Below are 14,587 nucleotides of genomic sequence, written 5' to 3'. Positions count from 1 at the left end.
CCTTTGATGATCACTTGTTGATTACCAATTACAGCATTTGCAGCTTGTTTCAGGATTGGCCAGCCCTTCCAGGCATTGGTATATTACAGGTACTCATTTGAGACCTGTGCACATTGACTGTGATGTGGAGTCAGCTGACTGAAGTTATATTGCTAGCTCTGCCTCACGCTTTGGCTGAGGTAAAGGGAATTTCGCGAAATGGAGAACTGATGAGGCTATTGTGACCCTTTTTAAGCAGGGTAAAATGTTGACATTTGGCAGTGGCAGCAGATGGTCTGGATGTACCTATGCCACTTGTACTGCTGCAATTCAAGAAGGCGGCACACCACCACCTTCTCAAGGGCAATTAGGAATAGACAGTAAATATTGACCTAGCCAGCGACAGCCACTTCCAATGGAAGAATAAAAAAGGCCAGCCTGGTTACATAGCCTGCCCAATTTTCTGACATACCAAAGTGAATGGAGTTGGGGTGGTGTATAACGAGCAACTGATCCGCTATTGCCTATTCTCCACCACTTACAAGGTCAAAATCAGGCCCAGGCAGCCCAATTGTTTTGTCTTGATCTATGGTTAAATTTTGTCCAAATATGTTTTAGGTAACCTCCCTTCCAAATTGCACGACTGTTTGGTGCTGCCTTGAAGCTGAAATGATGCCATTGGTGCAAATTCTGCAGTTTAACTGACTTGCTTTATTCTCCTACGGTGAAAAAAATCCCTGTGAGTAGGTCACCTCTTGCTTGCAGAATGGCAGTTTACAGCTTAAAGTTGGCTGCAAAACATGTCACTGCTAATTCTTCATAGTTTCCTGCTCAGGATTAATGTGACATCTGCAAAAATGATTACCTGCAAAACCCTAAATGCTAATTATTGCACAGCAGATTTAGCCTCTGCACAGAACCAAAGGAATTTATTTTCAGCCTGTGTCAGCAGTAAAAGCAACATGGGAGTTTGATGTGATTTTGGAATTGTTATAAAAAGGCACGGTAGGCATCGAAGGTAAAACTGCCTTCATTCCTCAGTGATTAGTTTACTTTTAATCCACCCCACAATTTATTTAATCAATTAAAGATCTGCTTGGCAAGGATTCAGTTAGCATTAAAATGGATACTTTGGAGCACGTCATATTTGGAAAAAGGAGATTTAGACTGGAATGAATTGGCTTTCTGTAAATGTGTCAATGCCGTGATTTCAAATTCAGTCAGAACCACAAAGTTCTATTCCTTAATGCCTTAGTCAATTCATCCGTCCAGTTGATGAATCTCTCAAATCTGTAGGATCTCAGGTTCAGATCCCAGTGCGTGCTGAGTTAGCTGGTTTCAGCCTGTTCAGGTCTATGGATGTTGGCCTTAATACCTTGTATTAGGGAGGGGAAATTGGCCTCTGCTCTCCCTGGTGATTGGAATGATGTGACCGCTGCAGAAAATGCACACATGTGGAAGAGATCAGCACAGCTGTAATACCTCCAAGTGCTGTTATGTCTGTTGACCTTCCCTCTCGAGGCTCACCTATGAGTAATAGCTATTTGCATAAGGTGGCAGCAGGTGACTGGCATTTGTGGAGTGAGAAGCTAATGTCCTCAGAACAGGCGAACAGTAGAGGAGAAAACCTGCAGGATAAAGGATGGATTTTTCTGGGTTTATCACCCAGTTAGCAGCTATTTTTTGCATGAATTGTGCAAAGGAAAATTGTGTTATTCCATAACACTCATTTAAAGCCAAAGTAATTCAACCAGGTTTTCCTGTCCCTAGGGGTGTTATATTTAAACCTCACCCTAATGAGTTCCAGAAGATACCTCAGAGTCTTGCAGCCCATTGTTCAGTATTTGCCCTGAGACAGTCAAGTTCTGCTTATAAACTGAGCATTCAGAGCTAAGTTACTGACTTGAACATTATCACTAAGGGAAACCATTCTAGTTGTGTAACCTTGCAGATCTACATACAAAGGCGAAGTGGAGCAGCAGTAGGAAATGTCTGATTATATTTGAAGGAAAGCAAGAAATTTGCAGTCCCCTTCCCATATTCAAATCCAGCCGCCATTCTGGATTTAGTGTGTGTGCCTTTTTTAAAATTCATTCATGAAATGTGGGCAGTGCTGGCTAGGCCAGAATTTATTGCCCACCCCTAATTGCCCTTGAGAAGGTGGTGGTGAGCCGCCTTATTGAACCGCTGTAGTCCATGTGGTATAGGTACACCCACAGTGCTGTTAGGGAGGGAGGTTCAGGATTTTGACCCAGCGACAGTGAAGGAACAGTGATATATTTCCAAGTCAGGATGGTAAGTGGCTTGGAGGGAAACTTCCAGGTGGTGGTGTGGCCATGTATCTGCTGCCCTTGTCCTTCTGGATGGTGGCGGTTGTGGGTTTGAAAGGTGCTATTTAAGGGAGCTTGGTGAACCTCCCTTCAACTATGCTCCCTCAAGGGGGAAGGGAAAGGTGAACAAGAATTGATGTTGGATACCTCACTTTTAATCCTCAAGCTTCGGATGCACCAATTACTCAACAGGTTCAGGTATGTACACGAGAGCATTTAGATGTGATATTGGGAATATGAGCAAACATAGTGCCTCCTGCTCTGCTATCTACATTTAAGTGAATCATATTAATCCATCTGCTCTAAAGGAAAATACAGATTTGAGAGAGATTTGCCATTTTGGTTAAATGGAGTTATCAGTGGCGAACAACCTGAAAAACTGGCTTCTGTTTGTGAAGATGAACAGAGAAAACCCCAGTTCCTCAGGGAACTTAAACAGAAAGCAAGCGAGTATATGAACTGGTTAGTCCTGGAGCACGCATATGAACTAGAAAAGCTTCAGAAACTGATCAGCTGTTTCAAATAGTGACACGACCCCAAAAAGCTACCAACGAATAAAAGGAGTCCTTGCAATCTGGGAAGTTGAAGAGCATATCACAACTATGCATTATTGTATTGTATACAATCAAAAGATGCACTGCAGCAACTCACTAAGGTTACTCTGACAGCATGACCCTTGAGCTGAACCACCCAGCAGGGCTAGAGCAGCAATGCCTTGGAATACCTTCACCACCAAGTTCGCCTTCAAGCCAAATCCCATCTAACTCTGACCAATTACTTCACTGGCTCAACAAGGTAAACTCTGTACCAAACGTCATTGTGAGAGCTCCAACACCACAGGAATTGTGAGGTGGACTCAATGTGCGGAATCGTCCCAGATTTGCACTAAGTGCAGTAGTGGGCGGGAAAAACGACATTTCAGCCACCGGCCATAATGGTGATTTCTCACCGTATTGTCCCAAACGTAACGCATTAATTATACATTCCCAGGGAACATGCCATTTCGATGGCAGGCGGGCACTCATTCACCCGCCATGCCATCACCTCGCTGCTTCATTACGCTGGGCACCATATTTAAAGTCCAGCCGCGTGCACATCTCTCCAAGCTTCCAGCCTACTACTGCTGTACAGAAGACATGGCCCCTAAAAACAAGAAGACTGCAGCTCCCAGGTTTAATGAGGTCTCCCTCGAGCATTTTTTGGACATCGTGAAGGCATGGCCTGATGTCCTTTACGCCCCACTCTGGCTGCAGAAGGGGCAGCAATATCACCAATCCAGCTTGGGAGATGGTGGCAGCAGGGGTCCCTACAAAAGAGGACAGCCATCCAGTGTTGAAAAGGATGAACGATCTCCTTCGTTCTGCCAGGGTAAGTCACTCTTCACATCACTCTCAACTCTCACACTCACAAGCCCATCACGCATCCATAGCGATCTCACTCGCTGCCAGTTCAAGGGACATCACCATTCACTCTCACATATACACCTTCATTGTCCTCATCCTGTCCGTGGGAACACTCACCAGCCATACATACCTAGCATATTTATCATCTGCCCTGGCAGGCGTCCTGCTTATACTCCCTCCACCTCTATTCATGCAGGACAAGCTGGCACACAATAAGAGGGAGAGGTTGGAGACTGGTGGAGGAATGCCTGAAATCAAGGTCCTCATGGACTTTGAAAATAGAATGTTCTAGCTGGCTGGCCAGGATCTGGACCATTCGTGTGCTGACGGTGAGGTCAGCAGTGCTCAACTAAATGAGGATCCAGCAGTGCAACATCTGTCAGACAATCATGCTGTGAGTGATGTGTCCTGTTTCAAAGGTAGCTGCCTTGAACTAATTTTCTGTCCTTGCTTTCGCAGGCGCACCTGGGAAACAGCCGAGTCCAGGACCCAGGGCCTCCAATCAAGTCCCGAAGAAACTTCTGAAGAGGAATCTGGAGACACCCTCCCTGAAGTCCCATCACAGCACTCACCCACACCCTTCACCAGCGCAGACACACACCTCGGTGGGACCTAGCTTTAGAGCAGCCTCGGGATCACATTGCACTTCTGATCCACAGCAGGCAGAGGCAGGGACTCCCCAAGTTCCCGGCACTTGGAGAACTGCAGGAGGCCAGAAATCTGATGAGTCCGAGTTAGATGACGTGCCTCAGTTGCTGGAGCTGCAAAGGCAAGCTCGGGATCATCAGGAAGGGATGTCCGCTGCACTCCTCAGATTACAAGGCACAATGGAGGAATCTGCCTGCCTTCAGGCTGAGCTGATAGTGTCGGTATGCCAACGCACCGAGGTCAACACTAGTAGGATGGCAGCCACCATGGAGACCTTGGTCCAGGACATCGCTGCTGCGCAGGCTGAACTCCATTGCTGATGCCATAGTTGGCCTCCAACGCGAGAGGTGCGGGGCAGCTCGATCCCACTCCAGCTATCCCTTCTCCTCAAGGAGCCAGCCAGAGGCACTCGAGCACCCATAGAGAGGAGGATCAACAGGTGCATACCCCAGGACCATTCATCCAGAAGATTCCAGATGTGTCCAGCCCATCCGAATCCCCTCTTCCTTGTCCTCCAGCTGCACAGGCCGAGGAGGCTGCCACTACCACACAGCAGGACCTCAGAGGCAGGTAGAGGCCCTCCAGGTCTCTGCCCTGCAGAGGACACCCGCCATGGTCATCACAGACAGGCGTAGCAGTCAGCAGGCTGTCTCCATCTCCACTGTGGATGTCTGGGGAGCACCAAGACATAGTGACAGGGTTAGGAAGGTTAAGAAGATGTAGTTGCACAGCCTGGGCACAGGTGTTAATCACTTGTACATAATATTCATTATTGCAAATAAACTCCCAAGAATGTCTCCCTGCCTATGGCTCCTTGTTCTGATGAGCGGTGTTCGTGTCAACTCAGGTGTGAAACCTTGGTTCCTGCACAAGATAAAGGCAGGTGTCTCTGTCCAGGGCCTCTTCCCTGTGCTTTGTGCAGCCTTCAGAGCAAAGTAATGGTCCAGCCTCACACTCCCTGAGCACATTAGTGATGCCTGCACCTCGATGGTGCTTGTCATCGCTGCCAGAATGTCGTGGGCAGATGTCTGAGTTCCATCATTCTCTCTGTGCTCTCAGCATCTTTAACATGGGACTGGCCCCCATCTCTTCAGCATCTGTGACCAGTGATCTGTGCACCTGAAGGGCTCAGGTGCTGAAGGCTGACAAAGGATCAGGTGCATTTAAAGTTTCACGACTGCATCTCTATGATATGACCCTAATCACAAAGCACAAGCGAGTTGCCCTTGACCAGACAAGAGTCAGGCATTCACAGAGGCTATGTGAAGATCAATGGAGTGTCCTGACTGCATGTCGTCGTCATCTTTCTGGAATCGAGTGACTATTAGTTAAGCGACGTCCTCCTTATCGGAGGAGACCTCCAGCTCCTGCATTTCCTCCTCAACCAGCTCCTCTCCCCATTGCCACGCCAGGTTGTGAAGGGCGCAGCAGGTGACAACGATGCGTGACACCCTCTGTGGGTTATATTGCAGGGCTCCATCAGACTGGTCCAGGCACCGGAACCTCATTTTCAGCATCACGATGGTTTGTCCCACCAAGATGTGGCTTGCAGCATGAGCCTCGTTTTACTTTCGCTCTGCTGCAGTCTGAGGCCACTGTACGGGCGTCATCAGCCATGGCCTCATTGGTAGCCCTTATCCCCAAGGACCAACACAGCAGCCTCTGTGGACCCTGGAAGATGTCAGGGATCTGTGACTGACTGAGAATGTAGGAGTGATGGACACTCCCAGGAAACCGTGCCCTGGATGCGTTTGTGATGGTCTCAGACCAGCTGCACATTCGGTGAATGGAATCCTTTGCGGTTGACCTGGTTGACTGCTTGTTATGATGGAGATCTGAGCGCCACGTGAGTGCAGTCGATGGCACCCTACACCTGTGGGAAACCTGAGATCTGGGCAAATCCAATCTCTCTTGCATCCTGGCATTCCTGGTCCTGAGCGAAATGCACAATGTTGTGTGCCTTCATGAAGATGGAAACCATGACCTCATGGATGTATTTGTGGGTGGAGGCTTGCAATACCCCACAGAGGTCACCTGTGGAGCCCTGAACAGAGCCACTGGTGTAAAAGCTGAGCGCCACAGTCACTTTCACGGCCACTGGCAGTGGATTCCCTCCATGCCCCTGTGGTGCCAAATCCTGCAGCAGCTGGTAGATGTGACCGACCAGTCCCTTAGAGATACGCAGTCTTTAGCAACACTGGTTCTTGGTCATCTGCAGGAATGAAAGGTGGCTTCTATAGACCCTGGGTCTAGCTAGGCACCAACCAGTGACGGCTCGCTGTGGTTCTTCAGCTGCGTGTGCAGGAGCACACGCCACTGCCCCTTCTTCCTGAGGGTGCTGCTCCTCCCTCTACGCAGCCTCCGTCGCTCTCCTCCATTGTCTCCATCCTCTACACCACAAAGCATACAGCTAAGTCACCAGGCTACATGCTCCTGATGTTGTACTCCTGCAGGATGAAAGAGAGAAACGCGTGGCTTAGCTTTGGTGTTCTAAGAGCATCTGTTGGTTAAGTCAGAAGGCTCCTTAACGCATTCCAGAGAGTGCTGGCCGCCACTTGGATGGCCAGAGTTTAGTGCACAGCATGGCTGCCCGAATCCCCACCCATCTGCACCCAACTCCACCTGACTGATTGGCAGCAGCTTTGCCCTTTGGACTGCATGCTTTGCTCTCAGCACAGGCGCAGGCATTCTCCTAACCCGTGCTGCAAGGCAGCACTGTTAGCTTGAACCATGGGGGAGACTAGTCCCAACCAGGATGATGGCTTTGCAACAGGCTGTGAGTGCCTCCACCAGTAACTGCACTATGGCCAGCTTTCACAAGGAGATTGTACAATGAGTGCAGCCGTCCAACTGTTCTGCAGTCCACTAAAATGCTCATTAGTTTACAGTCTGTGCCCAAGGCTTGAAAAGCTCTGAAGCACTTGGTGACACTTTCGGACGATCCACTGTAGGGGGGTGATTCCAGCGAGCTGGACTTATAATAATATACGGATTTATTATAATGAGGTTCCTGATGTCAGATGCTGGGAAATGCAGCGCGCCATTGACAGGCTAAGCGGATGATTGCAAACTGATTTCACAACGTGATGAAATCGATTTTTGGCCTTCTCGCCATATTGTCTGCTCATGCCACCGAACATGCCTGATGCTAGCGGGCACAGAAAATTCCATCCAATGCGTCGATGGCCTCTTTCTGTGCTGTGATGACTGTGCCTCTATAATTGTAATGCTTATGGGGAAGGCCCATCACCATCCTCTCAGAGCAACAGGGAATAGGCAATGCTTTTTATGAACCAAAGATAATGGGCTCTATCTTGGTCTTGGATGGCAGTATAAAATGGCAATTGCAAATTGGCAGCTCATTCTACTCTGTTTCAATAGAACTGAAAATCAGGCAGGCTGTAAAACAGGTTGCCGATTCACTGTCGCCTGTTTCGAGCTACTGGCCAAGGTGAATTTATATTCTAATTTATCTTGCAAGAGTTACGGATATCTTAAATATGAAAATAAAAGTAGTGGAGGGCTTCACTACAACTTTACTGAGTGAAGTTAAAATAAATAAATTACCAAACTTCTATTAAAATATTGGTGAGCAGAATGTTAAATGAGCATGATAAATTGTTCACGAACAGCCTGGAGGTTACCAATGAACAGAAACTGAACTGGACTAGCCTCATAAAAACTGTGGCTACAAGAGCAGGTCAGAGGCTAGGAACCCTGTGGCGAGTAATTCACCTCCTGACTCCCCAAAGCCTGTCCACCATCTACAAGGCACAAGTCAGGAGTGTGATGGAATACTCCCCACTTGCCTGGATGACAACAACATTCAAGAAGCTTGATACCATCCAGGACAAAGCAGTCCGCTTGATTGGTACAACATCCACAAACATTCACTCCCTCCACCATTGACGCAGAGTAGCAGCAGTGTGTACCATCTACAAGATGCACTGCAGAAACTCATCAAGGCTCCTTAAACAGTACCTTCCAACCCCAAAACTGCTACCATCTGGAAGGACAAAGGCAGCAGATAGATGGGAACAGAACCACCTGGAAGCTCCCCTTAAAGCCACTCACCATCCTTGGTAATATTTTCCCGTTCCTTCACTATCACTGGGTCAAAATCCTGGAACTCCCTTCCTAATAGCACTGTGGGTGTACCCACACCACAGGGCTTGCAGCAGTTCAAGAAGGCAGCTCCCCACCACCTTCTTAAGGGCAATTAGGGATGGACAATAAATGCTGGCCCAGCCAGCGAAGTCCACATCCTGCAAGTGAATAAAAACGTCGCAAGTGGTAACTTCTAGCCTCTTGAAACTGTCAAAACCTTACACAGAAAATAAGAAATATTGTGCACTGCAATCATTTAAAAGAAAACCTGAAGTATAAATTTTCAGAAACAAGCAGAGGGAACAATTATTAATGCACCTTCTCTCATTTCCTCGTTGATATTGTTTGCTGTAATGTGGACCATGTGGGCTTTTTGCTTGGTTTCTTCACTGGAACAAAGGAATCTTCACTGTGACTGAAAGCACTTTTTCTAAGTTATTCAAAACTCTGCTGTCAGTGTGCTAACTCATACCAAATTCCATTTGCCCACCACCCCTATGCTCGCTGACCTATACCGGTTCCCAGTTAAGCAAAGCCTTGATTTTTAAAGTATTATTGATGAAATCTGTGCAAGCTGCACAGTTAGCAGCCTGCTGCCTGCCCCTGAGAAACTGGCATAAGCAGGCACGTGGGAACACCACCACTTGGAAGTTCCCCTCAAAGCCACTCAACATCCTGACTTGGAAATATATCACCGTTCTTTCACTATCCCAGTGTCAAAATCCTGGAACTCCCTTCCTAAGAGCATTGTGTGTGTACCTACACCGCATGGACTGTAACAATCCAAGATGGCAGCTAACCACTACCTTCTTAAGGGCAATTAGGGATGGGCAATAAATGCTGGCCTAGCCAGCAAAGCCCACATCCTATGAATGAATTTAAAAAAAGTCTGCGTTGCTCCGCTATGCAAATAACATTCTCACCTTTTATTCTTATACTACAATCCCTTTGCAATTTGTTATATTTGCATCTTAACTTTTTGTGATTCTTGTATAGGGGCAGCCACTTCCCTCTGGATACCATGAATCTCATCGTTTAAAAAAACTTCCGCTTTTCTATTTTTCCTACCAAAGCGGATAGCTTCTCATTTTTCCACACTATGGCTGGGATTTTCCAGCCCTTTCGAGGTGGGGCCTGCCGCGGGAGATTCGGCAGCCCAGCTAAAAGCCCATTGATCCCGCTGGATTTCCAGTAAAAATCTGCCACGTTTTTGCTCACTCACTTAACCTGTCTAAATTCTTTTGCAGCCTCTATGTGCCTTCCCATCCAACTTTGTATCATCAGTAAACTCGGGTACACTGCATTCGGTCCCTTCATCTAAGTATGAATGGTAAATAGCCAAGGGACATTGCTTCACCCCTCACAATATGAAAAGAAATAATTTAATCTTTCATCACAAATACTGCTCTCTCCTTGGAGAATCAATGTTTATGGAACTTTTCAGGGTTCGCTGACGTGAAGGGATTTTTCGTTCAATGGAAAGCTAAAATCATGCCAAAAATCTGGTTCACCAGAAATATCTAACAGAGTCGGCCTGTGACATTCAAGATTTTACATCTAAAAGTTTTTTTAAAAACTAATATAACTAAAGTTTTGTATGAATTATAATCCAATCCCTTGGTGGTTACAGGAGTTCTGTAGGAGTAAGTGTAGCTGAGGGTCATTTCCGTACAGCATACCACATAAACCCATTCATCAAAAAGACACGATTAGGACATTACTTCCAAAATTTTTAATCTGAACAGGAGAGCCTCAGTGATTTCATATGTTTCTCATTCCTGTTCAATCGAACAAATTAATCGTGACCTGAAATCTTCCAACCTCCCATTTCCCAGTAGGAGAGTCATGTTGCTCATTATGCAGAAGGCTGGTACAGTGCAAGATATTACACAGCATAATTCTTGCTTTGTTACCCTCTGTTTAAGGGAGCAGGACATGTATACTGTTACTGCATAAGATAATGGAAAATATATACCATTACTTACGATGTGAGGTAATAGGATAGATCTACGGTTACGCATTGTAAGACCAATATTTGGTCTCAAAAATACTTCACTATACCAACTTGGACTACAAAAACAGGATGAAATGTACCTCACCAATGACCAATAATGCTATGGGTTTATGTGTACATTTGATGGGAAGAGAGGGAAAAAGTTGCCATAAATGAAAATTGAAATGCTTTCTCTTTAATTAACAAAATCACGAAAATCATGCAGGTTTCCAGCAGAGGAGACCATTCAGTCCATCTTCTTTATACTGTTCACTTTTCTAAAGCAATCTAGTATTAGTCCTTATGCACCACTCACTCTCCATGGCTCTATATCTTTGTGTAACTTTTGAGGCTTCAGTTTCTGAAAGTGTTTTTTTGGGGGCCATTAATTATGGAGATAACAAGAATTTGTCTGCCTTTTTAAGAGAATTCCTACTCCTAATAGTGTTACTGATATTTTAGCATTACTATGCATTGTAAACACAAATACTTCAGGCTGAGGACATCTAATGCAGGTTTGTTTACAATTTACAGCGGGGGGAGTTTGCAACTTCCTCACCTGGGCAGTGATGTGGTGGAGCGGATTGCATGTTTTTTTCACAGAATTTGTTCAGTTTTCATCCCATTGATGAAAAAACTCAATAGCAACTTTCTACCTTTATTATAAGAGCTGTGAGAAAGATTTTAGTTTTTTTTTGAAAAATAAACACTGTAAGCCCAAGGTGCTAAGGTTGATCAGAGTAGAAGAGAAGACTGAGTAAATCGAGGAGGGTTGATTTAGTGGAGGGCACTTTGAGCTTTAAAAATTGGAGGAAGGAATGACTAAGACTAAATAGAGTTCAATGTAATTGTCACCTGGAAAAGAATAAGTTTGAGTAGAATAGTGTATGATAACTTCAGGTTTTAACACTGTGAGGAGGAAAAGCAGGCGTAGGAAACCATGTTTTGACAGCACCTTCCGAACCTACGTTTGTCCACCTAGATGGACAAGGTCAGCAGATGCATGGGAACACCACCACCTGCAAGATCCCCTCCAAGTCGCACACAATCTTGACCTGGAACTATATCGCCATTCCTTCAATGTTGCTGGATCAAAATCCTGCAACTCCCTTCCTAACAGCACTGTAGGTATACCTACACCAGGTGGACTGCAGTAGTTCAAGAAAGTAGCTCACCACCACCTTCTCAAGGGCAATTAAGGATGAACAACAAATGCTGATTGTGCCAGCGATGCCCATATTCCATGAACAAGTTTCAAAAAAATAAAGAAAATAAGCAGGGAAATTTTAGAGGATGAAAGACGATAGTATTGATTAGAAAGCAAGGACAAGAAAGGCTGAAACAAAGGGAGGGGTTGGAGGCTGGAGATGCAGAGGCATCACATATCCGACAGCAAGCTTGTTCTTAGCTCCTGTGCAAGAATGTGAGAGATCTGCTTTTGAGTTTCCTGGATAAGGAAGTACTGTTTTTAATCCTTGGACAAGTGTAAGATGGGGTAAAGGATAATTCTGAGAGTTTGCACTACAGGAAGTCTTGTTCCCCCCCCACCTCCACCTGCAATGCATATGAGAAAATTGGTGTGTGCTGCCCACAATTTCCCAGCGTGTGTTACTGGCAAGTGAGGATGGTCACCAGTAGTGTGAACTCGATGACATATTTGGAGTTTGTGTTTTTTGCTTTTGATAATATTGCAAAACACAATTGTAGAGTGTAAACTGATAGTCTCCCTGCACCATGTTTGGAACCAGTTTTATAAATTGAGAGAATGAGTTTACCTTTCAGGTTGTTGACCTTACAGCAGAGTTCTGAAGCATTAACTCTGTTTTTCTCTCCACAGACACTGCCAAACCCCCTGACTATTTCCAGCATTTTCTGTTTTTATTTCAGATTTCCAGCACCCACAGTATTTTGCATTTTTTAATAAATTGAGAGTCATCCAGCAGCTGTACTGTAGCTAATCCACCTTGTACTGCTGATACAGTAAGGGATTGTATTGTGCTTGCTGAGTAAGTGGAACCAAAGTGTGAGTGACTATTCATTTCTACTTTTCCAGGATAGTGCTAATCAGTGGCAAGAGATCCTTCTGCTCAGTGTTTTCAGTAATGCCATATCGAGACAACAGTCAGACAGGGTGAGTATACGAGGGGTATCACACCTTACATAGGGCATATGAAAACTCATTTTTTAATACATTTTTATGGTATCTTACATGTTGAGAATATGAAAAATATATTCTGTTCACATGTAATTCTGAGTGATATAAAATGATTTATAAAGCTCATGATACTCAAGCTATATAAATTGTCCAGAATTCCCAATTCTGGTCAGTGGAGCATTTCTATATTTAAACATTTGTATATTAGAAGAATTTTTATATATGTCAATGGCATCAAATACCTCATTAATGCCTGAAGCCCTGAAAGCTGTCATATTTTTAACATGTGACAACCTACCATATCAGCCTTGATGACTCAGAGCCATGTATCCAGATCAGGGATCGAGGATATTACTTGCAGTCTTGCCTTATGATCTGCAGACAGAGTACTATGGGAGTAAAGTGCCATTATGTGCATGGTTAAATTTGATGAAGCCACACAGGACAGCAATAAGGAAACATCACAAGCATTAATTATATTGTTAAGCAGAAGGGAATGACGATGTTGAAAAAGTGGTAGAGGGCTGTTCATTCCCTACATCAGGAACAGATGCACAGGAAGAAGAGGAGCAAGAATCTGCTTTTCCTCAGACTAAAGAGGAAGCACCATATAACTGAGTGCTTTCTTAAAGAAAGTTAATAAAAGAAAAGAATTGCATTTGTCTTCAGAATGGCACCAGCAATTAGGAGGAAAAATGTGAAGTAACCAGAAGATTTAAAACTTTTAGAGAAAAGAGATCATGAAAGGTGTAACATGTCAGCCATGGCTCAGGGTTAGCGCGCTCGCATCTTAGTCAAAACATTGTGGGTACAATCCTCACTCCAGACATGTAAGCACAACATCTGACCGGATGCCCCAGTGCAGTACTGTAGGAGTGCTGCATTGTCAGAAGTGCTGGGTTTCAAATGAGATGTTAAACTGGGACGCTGTCTACATTGTCAGTTTGATTTATGATAAGAAGAGCAGGGGAATTCTCCGTGGCACCCTGGCCAATGTTTATCCTCACCAATGTTAATGAAACAGATTATCTGTTCATTATCACATTTTTGTTTGTGAGACCTTCCATTGTGCAAAATGGCTGCCACAGTGCCTACATTACAACCATGACGACAGTTCAAAAGTACTTCATTGCCAGTAAAGCACTTTAGGGATGTCCTGATGTCATGAATGATGCTTTATGAGTACATTTTCTTTTAAAGTTGCATTTAAAAGAACTTAGAGAGAATAGGAAAGAAGTGAGTTTAGATGGAAAAATGAAGACAGAATCAGTAGAACTTTTTTTTATCTTTGGATAAATGCATGTTTTACTACTTTATATTTTTAATGTTACAATTAAAGCAACTCTAGATAATCGTTTTTTATATACTGAAACGTCATTTATTCTTTAGAAAGTGTGAATTGAAAACAACTAATCATCCCTTTGGGGCAGAAACTTCTCTGGACCTTTTGGTTGTCTAAGGGTTGATGGAAAGGGCGAAGAATCCAAAAACAGAAAGAAAGAACTTGCCTTATCATGTATCAGGGCACTCAGAGTGCTTTACCATCAATGGATTAAAGTGTGCTGACTGTGTAATGTAGTTAAATGTAGTAGCTAAATTGCAGACAGCAAGCTCCTAAAATACAGGCTTTTGGAGAGGGAAAGGATAGTACGATGAACAGTTATTACCTTTTAATGTTTTAACAATAATTTTAGACAAAACAAGCCTATTTCAAGCTTGTAATGTCTGCTTCTGGTCACAAAACATTAATGTGCATGATATCATCCGAAATCAGTAGACAAAACAAACATTAAATTCTGCTGCAAAAACAAAATTTAGTTGTCATTTTCAAACTCCAAAAAACAAGACTTAAAATAACCCTTTAATTCAAGGGTTTATTGACAAATACTGAGCTGTTATTTTGTCTCAAGCTGGGTTGCATTGTACGTACACCACAGGAGCTTGATCTTGAAATGTGATCTGCTGTCCAGTG

The 14,587-nt window shown here is 44.5% G+C and overlaps 1 protein-coding gene across 5 annotated transcripts in view; it reads left to right on the top strand.

Moving 5' to 3' along the window:
- The window catches only part of cables1 (Cdk5 and Abl enzyme substrate 1), a 197,659-nt gene that overhangs the window by 96,749 nt on the left and 86,323 nt on the right, over positions 1-14,587 (top strand). For 4 of the 5 annotated variants that reach the window (XM_041190410.1, XM_041190408.1, XM_041190412.1 and 1 more), the window contains one exon: positions 12,514-12,591. The exons of the other annotated variant lie outside the window; for it this stretch is intronic. In XM_041190410.1, the coding sequence (XP_041046344.1) occupies positions 12,514-12,591 (78 nt within the window). The remainder of the gene's footprint in view (positions 1-12,513; positions 12,592-14,587) is intronic. 5 annotated transcript variants of the gene reach the window in all.

The sequence above is a fragment of the Carcharodon carcharias genome, chromosome 6 (assembly GCF_017639515.1).
Source record: "Carcharodon carcharias isolate sCarCar2 chromosome 6, sCarCar2.pri, whole genome shotgun sequence".
Classification (NCBI taxonomy): Eukaryota; Metazoa; Chordata; class Chondrichthyes; order Lamniformes; family Lamnidae; genus Carcharodon; species Carcharodon carcharias.
This window is presented reverse-complemented; position numbering and strand designations above follow the sequence as displayed.